This window comes from Fusarium graminearum, chromosome 4, assembly GCF_000240135.3.
Source record: "Fusarium graminearum PH-1 chromosome 4, whole genome shotgun sequence".
Classification (NCBI taxonomy): Eukaryota; Fungi; Ascomycota; class Sordariomycetes; order Hypocreales; family Nectriaceae; genus Fusarium; species Fusarium graminearum.
In genome coordinates, this window is record NC_026477.1 from 4238843 (window position 1) to 4264418 (window position 25576).

Genomic DNA, 25576 nt, shown 5'->3' on the forward strand with positions numbered 1-25576 from the left:
CATAATTATTTTATGAATTTGCCAAGCCTTGACACGCTGACGAGGTCTACCTGAAAACAAAGTATCTTTTTACGAGGCTACTACGCTACAGACCCAAAAACCAGCCACCATGATATGTAAATACAGGGCTTTCGGAATAGCCACATAGAGTTGCGTATCTGGTCATTTGACGCTCACCGATTTATTGCCAGCCTCCTTGAATCATCAATCCTTGAGGGTTTAATAGTTTATGCATTTCTCAGGTTTCAGGAACCCGGCTGTTCAAAGCCATAGCCTACTTTGTAACACCGCCACAGATAAGGACGCGTACAACTGACTGACTCAGAACTCCAACCTCGTTATTACAGTACTCAGGGGTTGCAAACTGATTTTTCCGCTATTTTATGTATTTTGCCACCGCGTGATTAAAACGGACCAATAATAGATTTTAACCTCGGAATCCGTATATCGATAGAAGCGCCTCAGGATATCAGAAATATTAGCCGCTAAGAGCATAAGGGACGAAATCAGTAGGTTATCCTTCGCTACTGAAACTATAGCCTTTAGGCTATTTATTTTTGTACCCTAAGACTGGAAGTCAACGTTTCTGCTACCCAGTAGAGAAGCAACACTGGAGTGACCTTTATAGATATTCCAAAGGATTGGCCACTGATCAAAGTACCTCAACTTGCATTTGCTACGGTTGAGGACTGGACTGTCAGCACAACAATCCTATTCAAATTAGCCTGTATCATGGTGAGTCAGAGGCATTTAATGAGCTTCCTATCTTGGAACTTACTTGTTTGTTCACGATAAGATGGTCTGTAGTTATAAACCCGCAACCTCCCCAAACAGAGATCACTTCCAAGTAATTGCGAATTATTGACAAAATGAGCCCCAAACCTACAGGGGAATGGCAGCCTGTGCCCCTGTCGCTTGCCCCATCAATCGCAGCTTACAATATATGGACACAAGACACACTACCCATCGAGATAGACCAAGCAACCCATCGACTTAATCTTCTCAACTCTTTCCGTATCCCGCCTTCATCCAATATTCTAGAAATAGGATGCGGCCAAGGAACATGCACTGTAGTTCTAGGAGCAGCCACCGGACCATCCGGCCATGTTGACGCTATCGACCCCGCCTCGCTTGATTACGGTGCCCCGTACACCCTGGGCCAAGCACAAGACCATATTGCGAGAGGCGATTTGGGCAGTCGCATCACATTTTGGCAGCGACAGCTCCAAGACTTCCTACAAGAGACTGGTGATAAGAAATGGGATTGCGCTGTTCTCGTGCATTGCATCTGGTACCTTGACAACGAAAAGACCCTCAGTCAAATGCTTCAAACTTTAAAGGGTCGAGTAGGAAAATTATGCATCGCTGAGTACTCGATGCAGGCTTCTGAGACATCTGCTGTCCCACATGTCCTGGCAGCGCTTGCTCAGGCTACACTAGCTGCCCACAACCCGGAAAGCGAAGCGAATATTCGTTGTCTCCTCACTCCGCCAGACATTAAGCGAATTGCAGATCAGGCGGGGTGGAAGGTGGAAGAAGAGGCAACCATTGTCCCCGATGAGAAGCTACAAGATGGTATGTGGGAGGTTGGGGGAGTCAAGAGTCAGGAGTTTCTCGACGACGTGGACGAATATGTCAAAGATGGCAAGGTCAAGACTCTTCTTCGGAGTCAGAGAGAGGCGGTGTTGAGAGCTGATGAACAACTTCGTGGTGGCAAGTCTAGAACCATGGATGTCTGGGTGGCTACACTTGTGTAGCGAATTAATTCATATCCTTCAACAGCGACCGTGATGATTTCTGTTTTGTATCCCAAGGAGATCATAGTGATTGGTACTCATAATGGTCTTTTTATTGCGCGTGACACCTTGTCTTCCATGAGCTCACCAGTTGTTCTTGTGGTCCAACTAATAGACGCTTGGTGTTTATCAACCAGGTATGGAAACAATTATATCAGGCGCTGCAGTTTCTTCAGCACAGTAATTCTAGGGCAAGACGGCAGTTCAACTTGTACTTGCAGATTATGTCTGTTTTTTTTATAGTGATTTGTTTCTTGTATCATTGAGTACACAGCAAGACCCCTGTTGGAGTAAGTTTATCAGAAAGAATTATGTCACCTGCAATTATATGAAATATCTCAAAATATTTTAAACTACTTACGATTCAGTTGATGTAGGAGTTTGAAGCACGTTACCAATATTGTTTCGGATCTTTGTAATTGATAGGTCATCGCTGAGTCTGAATCTAAGAATAGTTTTACCTCTAGCCATCGCCAGCTTGAAACCGTCCAAGCTTCAACCAGTCTAGCGAGTTTCGACCATTAAAGTCAGTCTGCCTTGCCCGTATGAGTCACACCAATTATAGCCAAGACAATATTTTATCTTCATCGCTGTTACAAGACCGATTTATGGCGTGCTATTTTTTCGGATTAATTTAAATACTCGCCGTCTGTCAATTATCTCTCTTGTCAACACATCAACTTACTAAACTAAAAATTAAAACAACATCGACAATGAGGCCAGTGCGGTTAGAGCGATCTCGGCTCTGTGCAGCTTGTACACATGCATGCACCATGGCCATCATTGGATGCAGACCTGGAACATGTCAAATCCACACTTTCAATTACAGGGACGATGGCTCTGGTACTTATAACAGGCATGGATACTCTCATGTGTCTGAATGGGCAAAATGGAAAAAGAAAAAGAGCGACTTCACAGCCGAAACAAACACATCTGGATGCCATCTTTGCATCATCATTGCCCATGCCTTTGACGAGTCATCAGTGGCTACATTCGCCAAAATGGACGCCAAAGAAACGCTTTACCTCTGCTTCTCTTACCGCAGCGTCGAGCGAGACCCGAGTGGAGGCCTAGATTGGAAACAGAGAACACGCATGACAATCGACGACATCAATTTGCAGACTCATTTACCAGATGAGTTTTGGTTAAAGATACGACCAGAGGATAATTCTATTCTCAACAAGCTTGTCATAGATTTAAGAATAAGAATGCTTCAAGGTATGACTGTGTCGTTCGATACACCAACTTCGCTGACATGTTGAACAGAAGATGATGGCAAGCACGTACTCAAGACCGAGCCGAAACAGCATGCTTCTACACTGAATAGCCAAAACCTACAAGTAGCATCACAATGGATCAAGAAATGTCTCAGTTCCCACCCCATGTGCAAAGCGTATCAATCGCAGCAGTCAGGATGGCGACCGAAGAGACTTGTTTATGTGGGCTCAAAATCTCAACAACCACGACTCACTATCTCATCTAAAGATTCCGTCCCGGTCCCCTATGTCGCGTTGAGTTATAGCTGGGGATCTGGTTACGATGTTACTCTCTCCTTAGAGAATATTAACGACTTCCAAAAGGAAATCCCTACCGCAAGTCTGCCAGGCACAACCCAAGACGCAATCGCCACCGCCAAAACTCTCGGCTACGAATATATATGGATCGATGCACTTTGCATCATCCAAGACTCTAAAGAAGACTGGACAGAAGAGTCTTCCAAGATGGGCGATATCTACGGTTCGGCAGCTTTTACCCTTGCAGCTGCTGGAAATCCGAATGTCAAGGATAAGATGTCCTGCCGCAGGGATCCACGTGCCATTCGACCTTGTGTGGCAAACATCGACACGACATATCCAGGACTCAGTTACCCGTGGGCAATATACCCGAACCAGCCAGAACGGTTACTAGCCAGCACCATTAATGACAGTCCACTCAGCCGCCGTGCCTGGGCACTACAAGAGCTTTTGGTTTCACCCAGAACGTTGCTATTCGGGCCAAAGCAGATGGTCTGGTCTTGCACCACTGTAGAAGCAAGTGAAACATTTCCTCTAGGTCTGGATCCAAAGTTTTGTACACCATTGAACGAAGACACGAGTTTGTCGTATCTTCGCCGAAAGCTTATGAGAATATCGAATAAGGACGAGCTACCGTCTGAGTTTTGGGACAGCTTTGTCTTCAGATATACAAGGGCGCAGTTGACGGTTGGTTCTGATGCCTTGGTCGCTTTGCAAGGCATCGTCGAAAGAATCATCACGGTAGCTGAGACTGGTTGCGATACAGATGAAGCTCCAAGGAAACTGGACTACGTTGCAGGACTTTGGCACGATCGAAACTTTCAACGCAGTCTTCTGTGGCGCCCGAAATCTGGTTTGTCTCGTCGTCGTCCGGACAGTTACCGGGCTCCTTCGTGGAGTTGGGCTTCGCTAGACGCGGAAATCGATTCTTATGATGAATATGTTCCTTGGATTTGGAACCACAAGGATGTTGAACTTGCGAGCATCGTCGATATTTCTATCGAGCCTCGAGATGTCCATGGAAATATGCCTACTGGCAAGGTCACAGGTGGACATCTTGACATGAAGTGCTTCTTGCGCCCATGTCATCTACTCAAGACCTCGGGTACAACTGATTCATCAAGTGATAGTGAATCATCCGATGCTTCAATTATAACCACTGAACAATACTGCAAACACAACGGAGACTCCTGGTCAGAAGCTTACGGAAAGGGCGGTGATCCAAGCAAAGGGTTGCCAAAATTTGCCAACTCATGCATACTGGACTTTCCGGGCGAGATACCAGAGTCAAAATGGATCCAGGTTTATTGTGTACCGCTACAGTTAGCTTGGCGTCAGACCGATCGCTATGAGCAGTCAATTTGGGAAAGCTACGAAGGCCTAGTCCTCGTGTCCACAGGTGACGACTCTTCTGATGAAACTGGGAAAGGGTCTGAGGAGTCCAGTTCAGAGCTGGATGATCCTGTATGTTTATCTTCGTCACTCACACGAACCCTGCGGCGCATTGGCACATTCACATTCAATCTTCAAGAGGACAACCGAGAATCTCGGGAGAGTGAGCTTTTTGGTTCAACTACTCATTACAAAGACAATGTGCCAGTAAGAAAAACGGAATGGATTCGAATGATATAGCTAGGGTACTGAAACAAGATCTGCATCGTCCTCTCCAATCTCTTCCTGCATAGTTGATTGAGATGTGTTTCCAGACTTTCTTCTCCATCTTCAAGTTCATTTCCATGGCTTCATTCCAACGAATGACAGGAATATTACTCCCAATCCCTGGAGTCTCCCCAGATAAAGGGTAGCCGCGGAGGCACTGGATTATCATTGAAGAATCTGAACCCCTGCCTGTTAGGATATAACCTACTCAAGGGATATGTAGCACGTGTCCCTGCCCAGTAATCTTGCCAAAGCTGTGATCTTCGTCGGGTCCGATCGAGTTTTTGGGCCATTATTTGGTCCATTATTTTGTCATGTCTCCGTAATAGTCTTTTCTCAGGAACTTTCCACATCGCTTCGCGAAGTATCGAACGGGAAGTTTCTATGTCGAAGAGATGTTCAATCGTTGGGAAGTGGAAGAATGGATTGGAATAAAGCCTTTCGTCGTCGAACCATCCCCATCCTCGCTGTGTCCATATCTCTACTTGCAGTCTGTGTGAAACATGACTTAGTTCGGCATTACTGTCATGCCAAAAGTCAGAATAGACAAATGCGTTTAGGCATTGAAGAGAGGATTCAGACAGGGGCTCAGGGAAAACGGTAGAAGGCGTTATAAGCTCTGGATAGGCAAAGAGCGCCTCGTCGCCACGTTCCTCGTAGTACATTTTTATCCAAGGTCCGGTATATTCATCCTCTGGGTTCTTATACGCATTTAACATGGCCTTGACGCATGTTTTCCCTTCTTCTGTTTCAGTTTTTGAACGTCTAAGAACACGTGTGAGTAAGTCCAGGCCATGACCGGCCATGGCGTCAAGTAGTTCAGTATCATAGCAGTGTATCTGTGCCATATATTCATCTGCATCAAATAACAGATTGTCAGGATACATTAGCGGGCGATAATGCGGCGCAGAATCGTTCGTAACTCCCTGGGCTGACGAGCATCTTGGCACAGGGGGAAGCCATGCATCTCCGACATGCGCAAACAGTGCACCATACAAGCTGACATAGTATTTATGCACAGACAGCAATAACCTTGCATCTAGTTCGTTGCGTGCTCCAAACTTGTTGAACTTGCGAAACCTGCGGGGAGCAATTTCTCCGATATAGTCGTCATTGTGAAGTTTGCAGAGAAACTCGTATCTGACAAAGTGGCGTAACAAACGATAACGTTCATCGCATGTCAAGTTGATGAATCGGACCATTCTGGTATCTAGCAAGTTTCCTCTGAACCTGGTGTTGCCTGTCTCAAGATCTGGGAGGCCGAGGTAAGCGCGAGGAGGATACTCGCTGGTTGCCTTTGAGACATAGTCTTCGATAAACGTGATAATTCGACTGAGAAAGCGATGAAGTTGTCGAAGATCGCCACGCGTGGGGGGATCTGGCCATTCCGGAAACCACATATCTTTTAATTGGAACCCATGGCGACAGATTTGCCAGTAGAAATCTCCATCGCGGTTGGAGAACTCGATGATTGCCAATGCATCCTTTTCGATCTTTCCTGTCACATCGTCGGCAAGCAGATTGTCCAATATTCTCGTCAAGATGCCTTGCTCGTAACGGTAGTAAATCGAAAGCATAGAAGGATATGCCCTGATTAGGCCTTTGATGCTGGACTCATTTTCGAGTTGAACAAAGATTTCTGTCAGAATCAATGTTGGTAGTCTTGTCAGTCTATCCATGGTTAAAGACTTTTTGTTTTATGAGTGTCGTTCTATGTTTATGTTCTGAAAGGGCGGGAAGGTTTGGTGAGAAGATAGAGAGTGTTGGAGGATTTTCGGGGGTAAGCAAGATAGTTATACTTACTTTAAGTTCTTGAGGAGAACTTCTATCAACATGCGAGATAAAGCTTATCTCCTATACTCGATAGCAAGGTTCGATTAACATTGGTAGAGTTGAGGATAGTAGTCCATATATCAGAGGTTTTTTAAACCTTCGTTGGCAATTTTCCCTTCACAGAAGGATAAGTCGTGATTTTTCATGGGCTGGTGACCAGTATTCAAACTTAAACCGGCTCAACATTATTCTTTTGACAAATGATTGGCGTAACAAGTAACTACCTCGCTAGGCAACCAAGCCTCTTGCCAAAATTATAGAAACCCTAAGTAATATCCTCCACTTCAACCAACTATGCGATTATGACTCAGACAGTCGTCGTGTGGCACACACAGTGTTGGTAGCCTCTCTCTTACCATTCACCTTGTCTATTGCGAGTTTGGGATTGTTACTGATGAATTATGAGATGCAGTACAAATACATGTCGCAAACATATTTATATTCAAAAATCACCAGTCGGTATAAATGAGATCTCTATTGATAACGTACGCTATGTCTCGTGAGACTCGGGTTGGCTCCCCAAGGCAGGTTATACATCCTATCGCAAGCCTCCAAGCCTATCACTGCGACAAGTTTTCTCACAGTCCACATACTCCCACATTAGGGCATATGGATTCCTCCGTCCACAGGAATAACCTGTCCAGTAATAAAGCTAGACCCAGGACCTGCAATAAACAAAATAGTTTCGGCAATCTCTCGGGGCTCTCCCTCTCTCTTGTCAACCTGGTGACTCCTCAAGACTTCTCCAATAGGTGTTCCCTCCATGGTCATGTCAGTTGCAATGGGTCCGGGAGATACAACATTGATAGTAATCCCCTTTGGTGCTAGCTCGCCTGCCATGGCAGTCGACATAAATGTCAGCGCAGCCTTTGAGGTTCCGTAAACGGTCAATGCAGGAATTCCAAGTTTTCCAGCTATGCTGCCGATGTTGATGATGCGACCTCCACGGGTCATGTGAGGAAGAGCTGCCTGGATAAGAAGGAATGGACCTCGGACGTTGGTTCTGAAGATATCATCCCAGTTGGTTGCTTCGATAGCTGCGATCTCGGGATGCGCGATGGCTTGGCCTGCGTTGTTAACGATGATGTCGATTGTCTCTGTGTTGAGGCCTTCCAAAGTAGCCTTGACGAGATCGGTGCCAAATGTTTCGGATGACGAGTCTGCCTTGACAGCGACGACCTGAACTCCGGTTTTCTTGACTTGTGCGACAACTTTCTCGGCTGCTTCTTTGTTGGAAGCATAGTGGATTACGATCTAAGCATGTTAGTAAGAGAGATATTGTGAGGTGTAAGACAGTAAAGACTGACGTTGGCACCATGTTTGGCGAGAGCAAGAGCTGTTGCAGCACCAATACCGTTGAGCTTGGAGGAGCCAGTAACAATGGCAGTCTTGCCGGCGAGGTACTGTTCTGAAGACATTTTGAGAGTGTTCGTAATGTTGGCTTGTTGAAGGTGTTTGAGTAAAGGAAATGATTGAGTTTGATGATGAATGGCCAAGAGTCCGAGGTTGATGTTCTTATATATTCACTGTATTTCCTATTCTCGCTCGAATCCATGTTGTTGATAGACTAACATTGCCATTCCTTCACTCCAATGCCAGGATTGGAAATCCTTCTCAGCTTTCCAGGATCCATAATCTATTCAATTGGTCGCTAGAGTAAGCGACACGGAAGCCAGACGGAAGCGGACCCTGTCTTCGGGCTTTAGTGAATTCTTGTTCGGGAATAGTGTCCTACTGTGCATAATGAAGTGGTGGGCGGAAAACACGGCACAGACTGGAACGAAATACGATAAACAATACGATGAAAAGTACTTTACCATAGGAAGTGACTATCCCTTTGCAGATGTACTTATTCACGGACGGAAAGAAGCAGAGGATTCACTACCCAGCGAGTCCCCTGGATTAAATAGAGCGCTCTACAATTCGTGATTGGCTACATATGCATTATTCGGAGGTTGTACGATTCCGAAGTGCGAGCTACGCGACAGCAAGAGTATTAATTTAATTCATTTACATTTACGAGGACTCTACTCCAATACCAGAGGATAGCTCACTACTGTTACCCTGTAGAAATGGGAGAATTGGAACAGCGAGCCCCGAAAAGGATTGAGGCTGTGTGCACGGTGCTCTCTGTACCATATCTTGACAGGGTAGACGAAACTCGACACGGAAGCTGTTCGGAAGTTATTAACAAGCAATTGTTTTGGTTGTAGGCATGTAATACTACAAAACACGGAGAATTTGTATAATATCACCGCTCTACAGTGTCTGACTACGCTCAAGATAGACCTGATAACGCCTGGTCAGCGAGACATTCACCCAACAAACCATTGGATGCGTGCCGACTTCCGGCCATGAGCCTGTTCCTGTAAGCGGGCCACATCTCTAGGTAAGCACCAACCTTTCGCTTAGATAGCAATGGAGGGGGTCGTTTCCAAGGACGCTAGGACTTACTAAGAGAAGCTGCAGCTGTGATGCAACAGGGCTGATAAATCAATTAACAGTCCAAGTCTGTGGATAAGGAATCTCGATTGGAGGCTTGTCTCGGAGGTGGTTATTATTGATCTTTTGACCATTCTTATTGGAAATGAGGCTTCCGTGCAGCAACGACTAATGCAGTATTGCGTTATCTACAACAGCTTCAAGATGTACGCTTCACTTGGACATTAATTGTATATATTAAGCGTTGGGATGATTCTTTTTGGTCTCGATACCATCACATTCACATCATTTCACTCAACAACTCCAGCTATCAATTATCTTCAAGTCTTCAACGCGAAAACTCAAATTATAACAACAAAAAATCACAGTTCGCAATGCCTTCAGTTATCATCTTTGGCGCATCGGGCTTTGTCGGCGGTATGTTTCTGCCTCTGATGCACCATAACCCATACTGACACTCCATAAGCTCCCTACACAAGAGCCCTCAAGCAAGCCCATCCAGATTGGCAGATCACCTCCTACGTCCGAAGCACCAACCCCGGTCTCAAATCCTCACTTAACGCAGACCGGATCATAATTGGCGACTTCACCGACTTTGACAAAGTCAAAGCCGCCAGCGCCGAACATGATATCGCTGTTAATGCAGGCAACTCCTTCACCTCCGAACCAGTCGCAGCCATCATCGCTGGCCAAAAGGAGCGTGCGACCAGAGGCAAAGTGATTCATATAAGTGGTGCAGGAAACTTTATCGACTTTGGAACGTCTGGGAACTTCAATCCTGAGAGTAAGGTCTGGAACGATGCGAATGAAGACGACATCAAGGCTGTGCACAAAGACATGTTCAACGGACAATCCGATACCCTTGTTCTTGAGGCTGAGGGAATCGATACCTGGATTGTCTGCCCCTCGGTCGTTTATGGAGGCGCCAGTACTGGATCAAAGACAATGGGTATTGGGTACAGTCTTCTCACAGGCAACGCCAAACCTTTGGGATATGTTCCTTACGTCGGCGATGGAACTGCCATTCTAAGCACGGTAAACCCCTCTCCAAATCCACTAGCAAACCTTTACTGATGATTGCAGACACACGTCCTCGACCTTGTGGGCTTTCTCGTCAAGATCTCTGATGTGGCCGCCCAGGGTCCTACTGAAGGCACACAATACAGTCGATACTACCTCCTCGAAACTAGCCGAGTCGCTTGGAAGGACATGGCCACCCAGCTTGCCAAGGCGATGCATGCACGAGGAATCTTTACTACTTCTGAACCTAAGAATGTTCCCTTTAAAGAAGCTGGTCAGGGAGAGGTTAAGCATCTTGTGGCGGCAAACATGCTCATCAAGGGAGACCGTGCTGCGGCCATGGGTTACAAGGCAAAGCATCCTAGTATCCTGGAACAGATTCACAAGGATCTCAAGGAGGTCCCTATCTAGTTTGCCTTTTCTTTGTTTCAAATTCTTTTGGCATGCATTATATAGCTACAATCGTGTATTTACTTGCTGGGGCTACTAGAGAGATAGATATGTAGATTTCTACTTTTTTCAAAGATTTATTATCACATATTGGTATCTTAATCACCACGTGAAGCCAATGGCATGATATCCCTACTATGCCGCCACAATTAAAGTGTTCAAATGACAGACTTGTTCTGTTGCATTACCTCCGTGGATTAGGTCTTTCACATCCTCACCTGGTAATGTTGATGACTAATGACCACAAAACGAAAGTACCATAAGCTGACCGGCTATTTCTTATATAGCCCCTCTCATCTCACTATAGTTCATTATCTGATACTTCAAAAAAAACAAAAAAAAAAGCCTCAAATCTAACTCTTTGACACTTGAACTTGGGTTTTGCCTTCTGGTCACTCCGTCGAAATGGGGACTCACGACGCCTTATCATCAGTCATCACCCCTGCCCTCCTAGCTCAAATTGCTGAGGGCTATCTCCCGTTCCCCAAAGACAAGGAACTCAGCTTCTCAGATGTTCAATCCGACGAAACATCTGAACATTTCAAGAAATTCTGCACATCAAGCACCGCCAAAGATGCCCTTATCGCTCTCAGTCGGCTGAGCCCTGATGCAACTTTACCGGACTTGGATCTAATGTCTCTACTCCCATCACCCACGTCTGTAGACTTTCCACAACAATGTTTCGGCCTTCAGCTTCTCCTAGATCAGGCGTCCAGAATCCTTTTCACGGGTGTTGATGCACGATGGCAGTCTGGGTACTTCGGGCCACTTGGAAGACAACTCGCTGGGCAGTGGTACGCTTTACCAGAGGAACAACAACCGTACAAGTTCGAAAGGTGGCAAGCTACAGGTGGCACGAGTTTTAGTTATTGGGTAGCTATCCAAATAATGTGGGCTGCTCCGTTCTTGCACGCAGAGGACTTAGAAAGTCAAGCAACTGGTCTGGACCTATCTGAAGAGCTGCGCCGAACGGTTGAGAAACACACTGGGGTGGAAGACCCGTACCGGAAAACAAGGGAGGCTACCTTGAAGGACGACCTTCTCTTCCTGCATGAGGTTGTCAAAGGTTCACCGGTTGAGGAAGACGGGGCCAGTATCAGCATGTCAACTTGGACGTACTGGTGGTGCATGATTCTGGATTCCCACTGGCCTATAATCAAGCGATTTGGCCGTTATCCTTATCGAAATGCTGTGCTGGGCAGGGTTAGTACGGACGAGGAAAAGAAGTGGTTGGATGATACTGGACATTTTGGAGAGGCCCCTCCTGACGTTGCGGAACGGATTCGAAAGGATGTAGAGGGAAATTGGACGCCGCTTAGCCAAGACTAAGTTACTCGCTAATTTAATAGCTTAGAGGGCTTGTAAGCATTGCGTTCTGTACAGGAAAATAGCGCAACAGTTCACAGGCTGTCGCAGCCCCCCGTGATGGAGTTGTCATGCTAGCTTATGAGGAAGTCATTGGAGGGTTAAAGCGGCGAGCTGCTTCAGCCAGCCACAAAACAAGACGGTACGAATCAGGAACATGGTCCAAAGATAGACTAAGCAGTAGTGGACTCTGTCCAACCGGGTAATGAGCGGCAGACTCACCTACCTAGTCACATTCAGGATTCTTCTGGGATACACATGCATTAGCGCTACCACAATCTACTGAATTGGATTCGAACGTGGGGTTGTAAAGAACAGTACTGTACAGGTCTGCGAGCCTTTTCTGGAGCTCACACTATTCGATACCTGCATCATAGTCAAGAGATAGCCTTCTCATAATCACAACCTGATAACACTTGTATACACGGTTAGCGCTATTAGTTCAATTCAGCTTAGCTGCGCCTTTTTCGTGAACCCCGCGATCCTAGACCACGTGTTGAGTAGGAGACCTGAGACTTGTAAAGCGGCACAAGCCCTCAAGACAAGTTCGCTTTATCCTCAGTTTTTCTTCCTTGTTGAAGCGAACGATACACCGATCATACTTCCACTTCCATACCTTCATGATGCATACTGTTCATGACGTAATTCACGCTACTGAGAGTGTTTCTCAACAGGTCACTGATGCTAGTTCTTATGATGATGGTCCTCAGCTTTCCCCCGAGCAGCAGGCAGAAAGCATTGCGGCCAAGACACGTGTGAGCTTAACACTGTCCCGATCGGAGATATAACTAACTCATCTATGTGTTTGGAAGGTCCTCGACATTTTGTCGCGTAGCATCAAAGATGTTGAGTCTGCTTTAAATCCAGTCAACAGGGTCGGTGTTGATGAGCAGCCTGGGGTTGTCGCCATGGACGTCCAACCCGATGGAAACCAGCCCCCAGGTGACGTTCTCCGTCAATGTATGTATGGCAAAGACTCAGGCCTTGGAAAACATATCCCCTCTCTTCAGAAGATGGCTGAAGATATGGGTCCGACCATCGATACTTTCCGGATGATCTTGGTACGTTAGGCACGTCTACAAGACGATAAACAACACTCACCAGATAATAGGACAAGCCATACCTTAAGAACTACAACGCCATGATCAATAGCACTCCTGTTGTCGGCCTCAAAGGCGATAATGTCATGTACACTGAGGTTAAAACCGGCGGTGTACGGGGCGTTGAGATGGTATGGTCCATCTTTGGACGCATCCCAGACGGCGTGGTTATCGACGCTACCACGGCCATCCACTTTTTCCCCTACAAAGGGGACTTCTGCATGTCTGTCGGTACTGCCATATATCGCAAGAGGCATCGCGATGACAGAGATCAAAAGGTCAATCTGGCGATTGACGACTGGCCGAGACTGTATCAAGACGATTGGGAAAAGGTTGGTGACAAATGTCTCCCAACAGCCAAGGCTCTCAGTGTTCTGCCTTTTGTGCGCCTCACTGGCAAAGGTACCCAATTCAATCTAGTCGTCTTGGACGATGCCGGTCGCTTATTATCGTTGGACGGGGATCTGCGTTATGGTAGTAACTTTTACAAAGAGCTCAAGAACAACACAGAAAACAACACAGCTGCAAGGAACCTAAAGATCAACCGAGCTACCTACTGGAATGGAAATATTGTGGTATTGGACGACAAAAGCAATACCTGGAATCTGAATGCCGATTTTGACGCCCACACGTTTACCGTTGGAGATCAGATGCCTGTTGACCCCCTGCTTGAGTTCACAGCGACAGACATCAGTCCCGTCGGTGTCAAAGCTGACGGCTGGGTTTACCGCCGTCGTCTGGGAACTGTCAATGACTCTAGTGATGAACCAGATAAGAAGATGGGCTGGGAAAAATTAATCCAACAAAACAGTGTTGCTCACCTCGGCGTTGCCTCTCCCGGCGTCATGCTAAGCCTGGAAGCGCTGACTCGCTCGCTGAGAGATCGCTACCTGAGCGCCCAAAGCTCCATCTACCCTGTTCTCAACAAGATGGATGCCTTTGCTATGAATCAAGAGTTTTTATTGCAGACCCAGCTCGAGGCTGTTACCGAGTATCAGAACAATAAGGACAATGCATCAAAGCAAAACACTGCCATCAAAGAAGCCAAGAAACTGGTGAAACACACCAAAGTCTGGTCATCTATTATGCGAAGCCAACTTGAACATGGGAAGAAAACTGTGAGTCTGATGGGAGAAGAACTACCTTCCGTCCAATCTCAGATAGACCAACAGTTGATTGTCCTGAAGGACAAGCTTGTCTCTCTCGAAGCACAGATCAAAGCGAAGTCAACGATAGACACATCATCCTGGGTCTCTATCAGCTCCATGCTCTTGGGTATCGGCCTAGCTATCCTTGGCGCCGCCACAGACGTTGGAGCTATGAGTTTAGACAGTGTTGGAGGTGCTCTATTTGTTGGAGGCCTTGTGGCTACCTGCGATGCTGGTACTCAGTTATCAAAGCCTGCCGGTCTTATTACTGATTTGGAACGCCAATTGCAAGGTGTTAGCGAAGCAATCTCCCAAGTAAAGGACGTTGTCAACAAGTCCGGAGATCTTGAGAACATGTACGGAAGTCTCAATGGATTTTGGAGTCGCATTTCCAACGCTGTCGAGAGCCTCAAAGACATGAATCAAGCCACGGCCCTGCAAATCGGTGAAGGCCTTGTGGGGGACTCCAGATCTATTGAGGAGTCTTTCAGCGTTGCGCAAAATATGAAGAATGTATGCACACTCTATCTAGCCGTCTTGAACAGAAACGGTATCTCCCTTACTGATGAAGACGATGACGAAGATGACAAAGATGAAGAATGAGGCAGTAAACACAAATGCTATTTCTTTCCTTGACTTGATAGTTGATCCAACATTCAAGACTTCAGATTTCTCCGAGCAAATCGAAAAAGCCAGCAAAGCGCTTCAAGGTGGCCAGTTTGACGAGTGTCAGAAGCATCTTGAGACAGCGGACCTTATCGACGTCTGTATCGCACATATTGGGGTGGCCCAGGTAATGATCAGTCACGTTTCACGCAACCAGTGGGCAAAGGGTAGCTGAAGCAGCCGACCTCTTAGGGGGGTTTGCGAACATTACTCTCTTTAAACCGTCTGTAATGGCACTTCTATATACTGCGCAAGACATCGCTGTAAACATGAACACTTTTTAGAGTCCGGTCGAGGAAACAGCAGATCCTTTTGGCGACTTAGCTCCCCTTACTCTGTCCATCGAGTATCATCTGTAGTTTGGGCATTCCCGCCATGGTCCACATTAGTGCTTATTTATAGATTTATATCGGATATTCAGTATTTTTCAAGTCACTCATAAGCCTAATGCTACGTTACGCTTGTTAACTTGGTCAGATACATGCATGTCCCATTTCTGCACCAGGTGCTAGAAGGACAGTCAACTTCTGGGCTTGATAGAAGAGGTATAATTACTCTGGAAGTGTGCTCTAAATATTAGGGAATTAGCATAAATGTAACATCCCATGTTTCTCGGTAGCCACATTCTCTGGTCTGCTAAGGCACCGCTGCAATGGAACATTCGGGGTGCAAGACCGGGGCAGCCCACCGTAGAGGTTCACCAACGTCGTATAGCCCAGATCAATCAACTTCAACTCTTTTCTTCATAGATGTCTCATCTTGTGGCTCAGTTGTGGAGACTGCTACGTCTGCCTGTGCGTTGATGGTGATATGGTCAGAGAGCAGTAAGCAGAATACGAGAAAACGTGAGTCACTCACCGTAAATGAAGAAGATACGGCACAGTTCAAAAAAGATAAAACATCCTGTAACAGAATACAATAATCTCTACATCTTCGTTCTCTCTTACATTTCCTATATTACTTCTATCTCTTTCCATTGCGTTGCAACGACACTTCCAGGTACATAACGAGCCAAAATGCCATCAACCAAATCCAACATGCCGTATGGCTACTACGAAAGGAAATATAAAAGACAATTGGCAGATGCAATCCGCATTTCCTTTGACGATTTACCGACTTCCACGTTCTATCGTAGTGGATCAATAGTTAGAGGAACCGTGAAATTGAAGAAGGATGTATTTTTCTACTCCACAAGCCTCTCGATTAACTTGATCTGCGACGCTACGGTTGAGCGGGACTACCCTGACAAGGCCCGACATCGTCTGCTTAACTTGGACATGCAGATTGCTAGAAGTACTTTCCCGGATACGAAGATTGAGACCTGGGATGTGCTCTTTCCAGGGTCGTATCCGACTTACACCATTCCGTTCTCATTTGCACTTCAGCGTCACGAAGGCTGCTCCCATGATGTCAACAACGAACAAATTCCAATGCTCCATTTATGCCTCCCGCCTACAATGACTGGTCTGGGGAAAGACGCTAGGCGAGCAATGATCCCAGAGGGCGTTCGAATCGACTATACCGTCATTGCGATGCTCCGGTGGCATTATAAGGTAGAAAGGATGACTGAACAAGAAATCAACTTTCTACCGCGTTTCATTGAACAGCCACTGCTGAAGGTGCAGGATATGGGTGACATCTTCAAAATGAAGACGACTCAACAACTTAAATCAGAGTTCTTTTCGAAAAGCACAGGACATATCACTTTGTCTACAGACCCGCCTACAACTCTAACCCTCCCAATTGGTGGCGCAAGTCTCCCACCGATCGACATCAATGCGCTCCTTCATCTGGAATTCTCAAAGGGCAAACCTATTCTCCCTCAAAGTTGTATCTTGTCTGCCAAGCTCGAGCCACAAACATGGTCGCAACTGGTACCCATGCAGCAGCTTCCAGAGATCCAAGGGATCCAGGAGACCAAGAACTGCCGCAGTGTATCTGAAGTTCTGGCAAGAAACACGGAGATGAAACTAGTCTGGGAAGTGGATGGGCCTGAAGAGACAAAGACTGCCACATCGCCAAGTGCAAAATCCTTCACGGCTCAAATCAAGACTTTGCTTCCAACCTTCTCGAAACCTGAAAGGAGTTTTCTGCCAACGTTTTATTCTTGCCTCATCGCACGAACGTATCTTCTACATGTCACGATTATCATTGCATCAGTACCCCTGAGATTGGTTCTTCCCCTGCAGTTATCTGTCGAGGATGAGGAACCAGCCGGGCAAGGTGAAAGTTCCGGTATCGAAGCTTCTGGATCTGATGCTCTCTATAGTCCTCTCTTCCCAAGGCTGGGAGGTACACTTATTAACAATATGGCTTTTGAGAGCATGAGATGCCAGCCATCTAAGCTTTCTACACCGAGTCCCCATAAAGTTGGATATACCTACCCATCATACATATAGTAATCGCCAATATTATACACGTTTCTAGTTTCTACTTAGTTCACTGATTGCGTATGAGCCCCTAGTAAGGAACAGGAATGATTGCTACTACAGTTCAAGCGATGCCGTACCTTTAAAACATTCCTCGCCGAGTTCGAATCCTAGCAAACCTGGAGCTGGAGCTGGACGTCTCTCTGCGTTTGGCATTGTTGAGACCAAAAACTAGGGCATTTTCTCAACCAATAGCATCCGGTATGGTGTAGTGGCTAACATTTCGCGCTCTCATTATCACTTGAGAGATCAGTACCGCGGAGCCCAGGGTTCGATTCCCTGTACCGGAGTTTCTTCTTTTGCAGTCAGTCAAAGGATCTTTCTTTTTGTGTCGTTGATCTCATTATACACACGCAAATAAGAACGAGTACAAAGCTCAGCTACTCAGAGATGGGTGGTGGGAGCTACAAAGTCAAACCCACTGTTGCTTCGATGGACATCTGTACCCACCAATGAGCGCATCAAGATAAGGACCCGTATAGCGCGCCAAAGATAAGATACGAAAAATCTCTGCTATATATTTGGAGCTCTCTTCTTTTTCTTTCGTGTTGAACATACTCTTCATCCAGAGACAACAACAACTGTGTCAATTGCGAGCAGCTTGCATGTGCAGCTCATTCATCTTCTGACAAGCAATTGTGTCAGCGCTGCGTTTTGCGGCGTCTAGATGTTGATTGCCTGCACAGCCAAGTCGCGTCTGACACGCGTCGATTGCTACATTCACCATCAAACTAACCCTCCAGCAACACAACACCACAGTCAAAGTCAAATGGTTAGTGATAATCTCTTTCTTTCTCGATTCCCTCCGCAAGATTATATAAACTGTTCAAGAGCTTTTTAACCCTGAATTTTCTGTTGACACCAACAATACGTATGACGGATACGTCTGATACCTACTGTTTTTGAGAACTCTTTCGTCAGAACAAATGGCTAACAGTCGAATGATAGGTCTCTAAAGTTGCTTGCATCTAATTGCGCAAACTGGTCCCAGTAGCATACAAGGTTGCTTCACAGCAAGGGTATGGTGCATATATGGATTGCCATTCAATACCTTACATAAATATTATGAATACAAATGAAGATCGTTATCATCACCTTAAGACCAACAACCGTGAATAAATCGCTTGTCATTCGTGTAGAGCTCCAGAGTCGTGCAATGCACCATCAGCAATTAGAAATGGGCTAGTGGAGCTGGGCCCTGCATAAGCTCAGCTGGTCCAGGAGAGCGACATGGCATCCATCCCCCGCATCTTGACACCTCCACTTATCATCTTCCCTTTGTTGCGGTTGTTTTCTCTTTGCCATGGGATATCATCTTAGGATTTGTCCGTCTTGTTCCTCGTCCATTCTATAATCCCGGGACGAGATGTGCAATTATTGGTATAACACTCGAGACAACAGGCGTGCTGTCCTCCGTCATGATCCGCAATCCAATGTGACAGTATGCCCCTTTTGCCAGGGGATGGCCAAGTCACAGCAAGCAGCCAGCCTTGCCGGTCACGTCATGCAGTCATCTGAACAGCCCGCAGGTTCATTCCAACAACCCTGACAACTCAAACCACAGCCTTCTCTCACATCCCAAACCCCATTGCAACGTCCATCGTCATCGCTCTTGACATGGAACGTAGAACAGTCGTCGCTCGACTTGACAAACTCATTCTGCAGCATCTCCTTCAACAATTACGAGCCACGCCCGGTTAGCTCAATCGGTAGAGCGTGAGACTCTTACGAGTACGCGATCTCAAGGTTGCGGGTTCGACCCCCGCATCGGGCTGTTCCTATAAATACGATTGCAAACAAGCGAGGCATATCTTTTTGTAGTTTTGTGCCTTTTTGCTGTGAAGATGCCTTTGTAGACTGTCGAGAATTGGCTATTGGTAGTCCTACGTGACCGTTTCCTGTGATGCTGCAGATAGACGGCTTGTTCTATAATAAAGAATGTTGTGGCATGCTTGTTCTTTTGCAATTGATCACACAGGATTTGTCGAAATAATTCGTCGCTTTATCTGGCTGGTTGGATGTCTTGGATATTCAGATTGTCCTTTGTTAACGATACGAAGACAATGCCGCTATTGTGAGTGAGACCGTTTCTCTTTCCAATGACAGTCAAAAAAATTACTGGAAACCCTCAGAAATTAAAAAACGAATTAATTCAAAATTGATACATCTTCTTGTCAATCCAATTTGTTACATATCAAGAGTTCACTGTCATTTCTCACAGCAACAATTGACCACAGGGTAGGTGTAGGCGAAAAGAGGCTAGAATAGCGCCAGACTTGGGAACACGCCCACTTCGAGAACACAGCCGATTGAACGGGACGATCGGAAATTATGTTGAACCCTGAGAAACTAAGCACGACACGTGCACGAATGATCCAAGCGGGACATTAACGCAGCGACTCGATCAGTTGCTTTGTATGCTGCGTCACGACATGTCAGCTGAGCATTTGGTAACGCGCATGGTGGCATCGTCGCGAAAGCTATATGTCGTCGTGATACGCCTTGAAATGACTGGTGGCATGCTGCATGTGTATAATTGCAGTCGTCAACTACCATGTCTAGTAGAGTGCAATAATGATCAACTTATGTGAATGGCGACAACTCTCAACAACACCAATTGACACATCACGCGCGACACAATAATGTATAAACAAAAGAAAAGACCATCGTTTGGGTCTATGCATAGTGGTATGTATTACAAAGAAAAAAGAATAGACATAAAACTCCATCATCATAAGGGGAATCAACCGAAACTCCAGACAGCTGATACAAGACAATATACAAGTCTTGGTTAAACAGCCCTTGTTCCGTCCGTGAACGCCTCGACGCAAAAAACAAGCGTCTTCCCTGAAACCCAGTCATTCCAAAATGATATGTTCTGGCGGTATTTTTTCCTGTTGTACCCAAGCCATTTTGACGCGGTAAACCCATCGTCAAACAAAAAAGAGTTTCTGTTTTTAAAAAACACGCGTCATTATTCCATATATCCTCCAGTAAGTGTCCCCAACCACGTCTTTACTCTTTTGGCAACAGGTGACGGATCGTATTCATCTTCGGCAGCTCTTTTTTTGGCTGGTGTTTTGAACACGGGCGGCTTTGTCTCCTCGCCAGCCTCCATCACGCTCGTCGCAGCCGTTGTCGCGCTTTGTTCTTTATTGGGCGAGTCGAATACCGCCGACGCCACCGTTATCGCTTCCGACGCCTGATCAGAGCTTGTCTTTTCGATGCTGGGTAGTATTTGTTCGCGGGGCGCTGGCGCAGGACGACGTCGTTCGGGAAGTTTCGTCACCATACGGGCCGAATTTCTTCTGGTGCTGCTGCGGGGAAGTTCGCGACGCAACGGCGAGCTCTGGGCAAAGACTGGTTCGGGGAGGGCATTGTCGTCGTCGTCGCCGTCGTCATCTTCGTCGTCTGAATCCTCTTGAACTTGCAGCGTCTTCTTTTCTTGTAGGAGGGTAGACAAGGAGTGTTTGCGGATCTTGTCTTGTAGTTTGTGTAGGTCGGCAGCTAACGGCGAGGCTGGATCAAGAGACCAGAGAGTGCGCTCGATGCTGGCGCGAAGAATATTAAGGTTGTTTTCCTCGAGGGCATCGCGCTCAGCACGCGTGAGCTTTGCCGAGGCGGCCTTTGCCGAGTTTTTGGTCGAGGGGCGGTAAAAGGAGCTCATGGGTGATTTTTTTTATATTTATTGTTGAGCTTTTTAGTTTAGTTTAGGGGCCATGGGAGAGTTGAAGATGGGAAAAATGGCGCTATGATTGTATGTATGTCATCCCCTGCGTGGTGGTCTTTGTTCTTTTTTGGCGAAGCGAAGCGAGGGGATCAAAAGGTTAAGATGAATTAAACTCGCTTGTGTCTTTGTCTCATTTCTTGGATGGAAAAGAAAGAAATGGAGAATTTTCTGACATGGGTCGGGATGTGCTGGGAAGGGAAGTTAATGCGCGATGTGCTGGCGATGAATGGAGCTTGGCTTGGTTCCAAGAGACAAGAGAGAAAAGGGAGAATGGAGATTTTCCAAGCTTACGTAGCTTTCAAGTGGGGAGATGAACCAATTAGATGTGAATATATTTAATGAGGATGTGACGCTGTGACTCATCAAGGGTGGATGGGACAAGAGAGACAGTGAGGGTTGAATGCTATTGTTGTGTCTTATATACTGTCGAGTATCTATTCTATTGTCTTGATTATTGCGTTGTTGATGAACTATAACTCTGTCCATCGATACATTGCTCTGTACTGTTCGGTTATCTTGGGACAAGATGATAACCGTGACCGCTTAAAATAAGCCATGAAACATGACCCCGCTCGATCATGTTGAGTTGTTGGTTGAGTGCAAGACATTGATTGCCTGTCCTGTTGGCCAGATGGGCCGTCACAAGAAGTCACAGGTACTTGATAACTCTAGTTATATTATAATTAATCCCAACTTGTTTCTAGATGAGTAGAATCCTTTGACTGCAGTGATGGTATCTTCATCGCGTTGTCTACAAACTGTTTGCTGCTGATCAGCGGTGAATTAGTTTGATTGCTCTTAAAGCAAGACGTTGTTCATCAGGGACCTCAGCACAGACAAACCCACTAAAAATACAGGTCATCCCCACGCTAGTTCCCGTCACTGTCACACTCTGAATCCATGGATGCCCGAGCCCAAATAAATCAGGACAAGATATGACGACACTGCCAGAAGCAAGGTACATTACGATACTGCTGGTAATTGTACTTCTAACGAAACGTGGCATGCTTCTCGTTTTACGAGGAACTGCTTGTGCCAAGTGTTTGCTGCGTTGGTCCAGTCTCTGCTATAGCGAATGGATGTCTTATCACCAGCCCCTGTACACTAGACTAATGCCTCGCCTGACAGCAAACCCAGCACATGCACTCTAAGCACTGAGGATCCGATCGAACCACAATTTCTTCATGTATACCCTTTAGAAAGCATGTAATAAAATGCAGTAGCATGGGTCTCAAGGTATCCTGATTTGAGCCATCTGGCTGTCTTATAAACGTTGTCAGTCTGGCCCTTTTGTCGTCTGTCGTAGTGCCCGACAAGTAGTCTTGCTTTAGGCGCCCTTACAGCACTCTAAGCGCTGTCACAAGATGCCCGCTCTGGGCTGTGTTGGGCCAACCTGAAATAATGATGTGTCGCCCACAGCTCGGGGAGCCTGATATGCCCGTTCCCACTGCCGAGGGGCTATGCTCATTGCAGTTGGTGCGGATGCCTTCCAGTTTTGCCAATCCATTCTTGTCCTGAGTTTGTCAAGCCTCCAGACTAATGTCAGAATGAAGCAAACATCTGTCTATAGTGCAGTGAAGGAACGCAAGCCCAAGGTATTTCTCTGATTACCATCCAGTAACGTAGCTAAGTAGGCTAAAGAATATGTCGTCAGCACCTTTCACCATTCAACTCCTCGGTCCCATCAAACAGGATGGAGCTAACCATTCAATCGACAAGCTCGATCCGTACCTGAACCTCTTTCCAGCATCCTATTGCACACAATCCCACGATTTGGCATCGCCAAGCGACAACTATACTGCTTTAATCGCATCAGAACTCGATATACAGCGTCTGAACCGAATACACCGATGGCTCTGGGTAGCAGGTACCGCTGTGCCTGCCCGGTCGCTCCATGATCAACTCTCCCGGGGTCGAGAGGTTGTCATTACAGAGGCGATGGATATGCACCTTGTGTGGACAACGGGAAAGGTCTACATCAAACCACTTCCTCGCTTTCTGCTTGAGCCGACTATTTGGACAGAGTACCTGTGCTGTCAAGACACCTGCAAGTGCATCAGCCGACTCGATTACAATAATGGCCAGCCCATGGAATGTGAGCGACGGAAGCTATACAAAGTCGCTCTCGGATTTCTCTACTCTTATGCCGCTCTCATCCGTCACGAGAGTGACTTTCTTCTCGCCAAGGACAGATATCTTCTGCCTAGCTGTGGTATATCTTGGTTCAACTGGATTGCTTTTGTCAAACAACTCGACACAGAACATATCTACCCGGACATCAACCCACGATTCCACCACAAAGAGCTGCGACTCAGTAGGCTGAACTACATTTACTACTTTACCCAACTCAGCCCGGCGGGATTCTTACGACGGTGGGACCGATACTCAACCTTCTTCCACATGAACCTTGGTTGGCTGGCGGCTACAACTGTTTACATAGCTGTCGTTCTCACTGCCATGCAAGTTGGACTTGCTACTGAAACACTGGCTAAAAATAGCACTTTCCAGTCTGCGTCGTATGGCTTCACTGTCTTCTCAATTCTCGGGCCATTGGTGTGTGTTGGTCTGATCGTTGTGGCGTTTGTATGCATGTTGGTATTTAACACGTCGCATACGATTGCTCAGATGAGGAAGCGAGAAGGGCATTTCGGAACACAGCGTGAAAATCGGGGAACTAGCTAAAACTCAATTTATTAGCCAACTTGGCAGCCTTGTTGAAGAATCATGATCCTCTGTTTCAGGCGCTTCGCGCTGTTGGTTCGGCGCATACACACGAACCACAATTGGCCAGTCTGCTTCATGTTGAGCGGCTGAGCCAACAACCCTGCTGTGTCTAATTGAAGCATAAAATAGAATAAAAATGTCGTGATTTCATTTCGAACTGGGAAACTTTCTTCTCATCTCATCACGGTTTCTCATGATAGAAGCTGCTGTCGGCGTTGAGAAACTCAGCTCGTTGTTAACCCTTACTTTTGCTTTACACTGGTTTGCGTGCCAGCTTACACATAAGGAAATGAAAAAGAACACAGTAAGTACTGCCAGAGATATGTCTAGCTTAATACTAAGTGCTGTATCAGAACCCCCGGAACAGCCGTCGAATAGATGTTCTATACAATCCCGAAAACGATCCTGAGGATCCGAGACAAGCCACTGTCGAGTACGCGTTTCCCCCTCTACAAAGCATCAGTTACTAAAAGAATATCAGCATCGTTGCGGTTCATAGTCTAGATGGTCTCGGCTCGAATATTGACAGACCTTGGTCATGGCCATCAGACCAGCCTGAAAAGTCAGTGCATTGGCTTCACGATAAGAACATGCTTCGAAGCGAGATACCAACTGCCCGAATTATGACATTCGACTACGACTCTACATGGACATCCAATGCTCCCCAACTACTCCTTGAGTCGCTTGGCGAAGACTTGATCCGCAGTTTGCATGATGTTAGACATGATCAACAACGCCCTGTTGTTTTTGTCGCTCATGGGTTTGGCGGGTTAGTTGTTCAGGATGTATGTCAACGCCACTGCCCCAATGATAACCGGAAGAATTGGAAAACAGGTAATAACATTGTGACCAGGGCCTTCTCTTTTCTCATAGCGAGAGAGAGTTTGAAGACATCATCCATTGCACCGCTGGCTTCGTTTCGCTAGGAACGCCCTTTCGAGGAACAAAAATCTACTGGAATGCGGAATTGGTAGCCAGCATCATGCGGCTCTGTGGCACTGACCGTAGTATTCCGTCATTGTTATCTTATGACAACACTCGGCTTCGAGACAAGACACATACACTCACAAGCCTCAGGAAGGTGTTTCCGTTTCCACTGTTCTGCTTTCACGAGGTGTTTGAAACAACTTTTACAAAGTTGCCGCCCATGCTCAACTTCTTCAAAGCAATTGTAAGAGACAAGGGTGCGATAATGTCTGAGTTGGCTGGCTAATATGCTGCAGGTCGTCGATGAAGCATCAGCTTGCATACCCGGAGATGAGCAGGCCCATCTTCAAGTCAACCACGACGAACTCAACAAGTACTCAGGCCCTGAGGACAAATCGTATCAGATTGTTTCTTCTGAGATTGCCAAGATGTGTAAGAATACGGCGACAGTTATAAAGAGACAGAACGATAGCGACAAGTCTTCACCCATGTATTGGGGTAGATATGTCCGGACATGATGCAAGGTTCATTCTGCGTCAATGTTTCCTAAACAGTTATCATGAAAGAACACCCTGGGATATCATGGAATATACAAGCCATGGAACCATCGTGGAAGACCTCAATGGCGTTGGAAAGACTCAGATTGTTTTCGAAGTCGACTTTCGACACTGGAAGTCAAAGACTGTCTTGTTGTTGAACCACCTCTGTGATGGCGTTTTGTTTGGGATGGAGGGATATTCGTTTTAATGTTGAATATTACCTTTGGATAAGTT

The 25576-nt window shown here is 46.4% G+C and overlaps 11 protein-coding genes and 2 non-coding genes across 13 annotated transcripts; 10 read left to right on the plus strand and 3 right to left on the minus strand.

The window, feature by feature from the left end:
• Positions 1–869: 869 nt before the first annotated feature.
• Positions 870–1757, plus strand: FGSG_07704 (uncharacterized protein; the record flags this gene model as incomplete). The annotated part of the gene is made up of 1 exon (XM_011329202.1): positions 870–1757. One exon carries the CDS (start codon positions 870–872, stop codon positions 1755–1757), a length of 888 nt encoding a protein of 295 aa, XP_011327504.1.
• An 812-nt stretch (positions 1758–2569) lies between these two features.
• FGSG_07705 (uncharacterized protein) lies at positions 2570–4913 on the plus strand (the record flags this gene model as incomplete). The annotated part of the gene is made up of 3 exons (XM_011329203.1): positions 2570–3014; positions 3063–4774; positions 4911–4913. 3 exons carry the CDS (start codon positions 2570–2572, stop codon positions 4911–4913), a joined length of 2160 nt encoding a protein of 719 aa, XP_011327505.1.
• Positions 4914–5076: 163 nt separating this feature from the next.
• On the minus strand, positions 5077–6648 carry FGSG_13195 (uncharacterized protein; the record flags this gene model as incomplete). Its single annotated transcript, XM_011329204.1, has 1 exon — positions 5077–6648. The coding sequence occupies one exon, from the start codon at positions 6646–6648 to the stop codon at positions 5077–5079; it is 1572 nt and encodes a 523-aa protein (XP_011327506.1).
• A 754-nt stretch (positions 6649–7402) lies between these two features.
• FGSG_13196 (uncharacterized protein) lies at positions 7403–8220 on the minus strand (the record flags this gene model as incomplete). The annotated part of the gene is made up of 2 exons (XM_011329205.1): positions 7403–8056; positions 8110–8220. 2 exons carry the CDS (start codon positions 8218–8220, stop codon positions 7403–7405), a joined length of 765 nt encoding a protein of 254 aa, XP_011327507.1.
• A 1398-nt stretch (positions 8221–9618) lies between these two features.
• Positions 9619–10675, plus strand: FGSG_07707 (uncharacterized protein; the record flags this gene model as incomplete). Its single annotated transcript, XM_011329206.1, has 3 exons — positions 9619–9661; positions 9711–10279; positions 10328–10675. 3 exons carry the CDS (start codon positions 9619–9621, stop codon positions 10673–10675), a joined length of 960 nt encoding a protein of 319 aa, XP_011327508.1.
• A 444-nt stretch (positions 10676–11119) lies between these two features.
• Positions 11120–12043, plus strand: FGSG_07708 (uncharacterized protein; the record flags this gene model as incomplete). The annotated part of the gene is made up of 1 exon (XM_011329207.1): positions 11120–12043. The coding sequence occupies one exon, from the start codon at positions 11120–11122 to the stop codon at positions 12041–12043; it is 924 nt and encodes a 307-aa protein (XP_011327509.1).
• A 944-nt stretch (positions 12044–12987) lies between these two features.
• FGSG_07709 (uncharacterized protein) lies at positions 12988–14930 on the plus strand (the record flags this gene model as incomplete). Its single annotated transcript, XM_011329208.1, has 2 exons — positions 12988–13140; positions 13191–14930. 2 exons carry the CDS (start codon positions 12988–12990, stop codon positions 14928–14930), a joined length of 1893 nt encoding a protein of 630 aa, XP_011327510.1.
• A 1079-nt stretch (positions 14931–16009) lies between these two features.
• FGSG_07710 (uncharacterized protein) lies at positions 16010–17431 on the plus strand (the record flags this gene model as incomplete). The annotated part of the gene is made up of 2 exons (XM_011329209.1): positions 16010–17285; positions 17421–17431. The coding sequence occupies 2 exons, from the start codon at positions 16010–16012 to the stop codon at positions 17429–17431; spliced, it is 1287 nt and encodes a 428-aa protein (XP_011327511.1).
• A 188-nt stretch (positions 17432–17619) lies between these two features.
• Positions 17620–17712, plus strand: FGSG_20681. Its single transcript has one exon. It is a non-coding gene; the product is annotated as a tRNA-Glu (tRNA).
• A 1401-nt stretch (positions 17713–19113) lies between these two features.
• On the plus strand, positions 19114–19196 carry FGSG_20682. Its single transcript has one exon. It is a non-coding gene; the product is annotated as a tRNA-Lys (tRNA).
• Positions 19197–20396: 1200 nt separating this feature from the next.
• FGSG_07711 (uncharacterized protein) lies at positions 20397–21089 on the minus strand (the record flags this gene model as incomplete). The annotated part of the gene is made up of 1 exon (XM_011329210.1): positions 20397–21089. The coding sequence occupies one exon, from the start codon at positions 21087–21089 to the stop codon at positions 20397–20399; it is 693 nt and encodes a 230-aa protein (XP_011327512.1).
• A 1707-nt stretch (positions 21090–22796) lies between these two features.
• Positions 22797–23834, plus strand: FGSG_13197 (uncharacterized protein; the record flags this gene model as incomplete). The annotated part of the gene is made up of 1 exon (XM_011329211.1): positions 22797–23834. One exon carries the CDS (start codon positions 22797–22799, stop codon positions 23832–23834), a length of 1038 nt encoding a protein of 345 aa, XP_011327513.1.
• A 235-nt stretch (positions 23835–24069) lies between these two features.
• FGSG_13198 (uncharacterized protein) lies at positions 24070–25321 on the plus strand (the record flags this gene model as incomplete). Its single annotated transcript, XM_011329212.1, has 5 exons — positions 24070–24180; positions 24230–24309; positions 24358–24645; positions 24750–25047; positions 25100–25321. 5 exons carry the CDS (start codon positions 24070–24072, stop codon positions 25319–25321), a joined length of 999 nt encoding a protein of 332 aa, XP_011327514.1.
• Between the last annotated feature and the right edge of the window lie 255 nt (positions 25322–25576).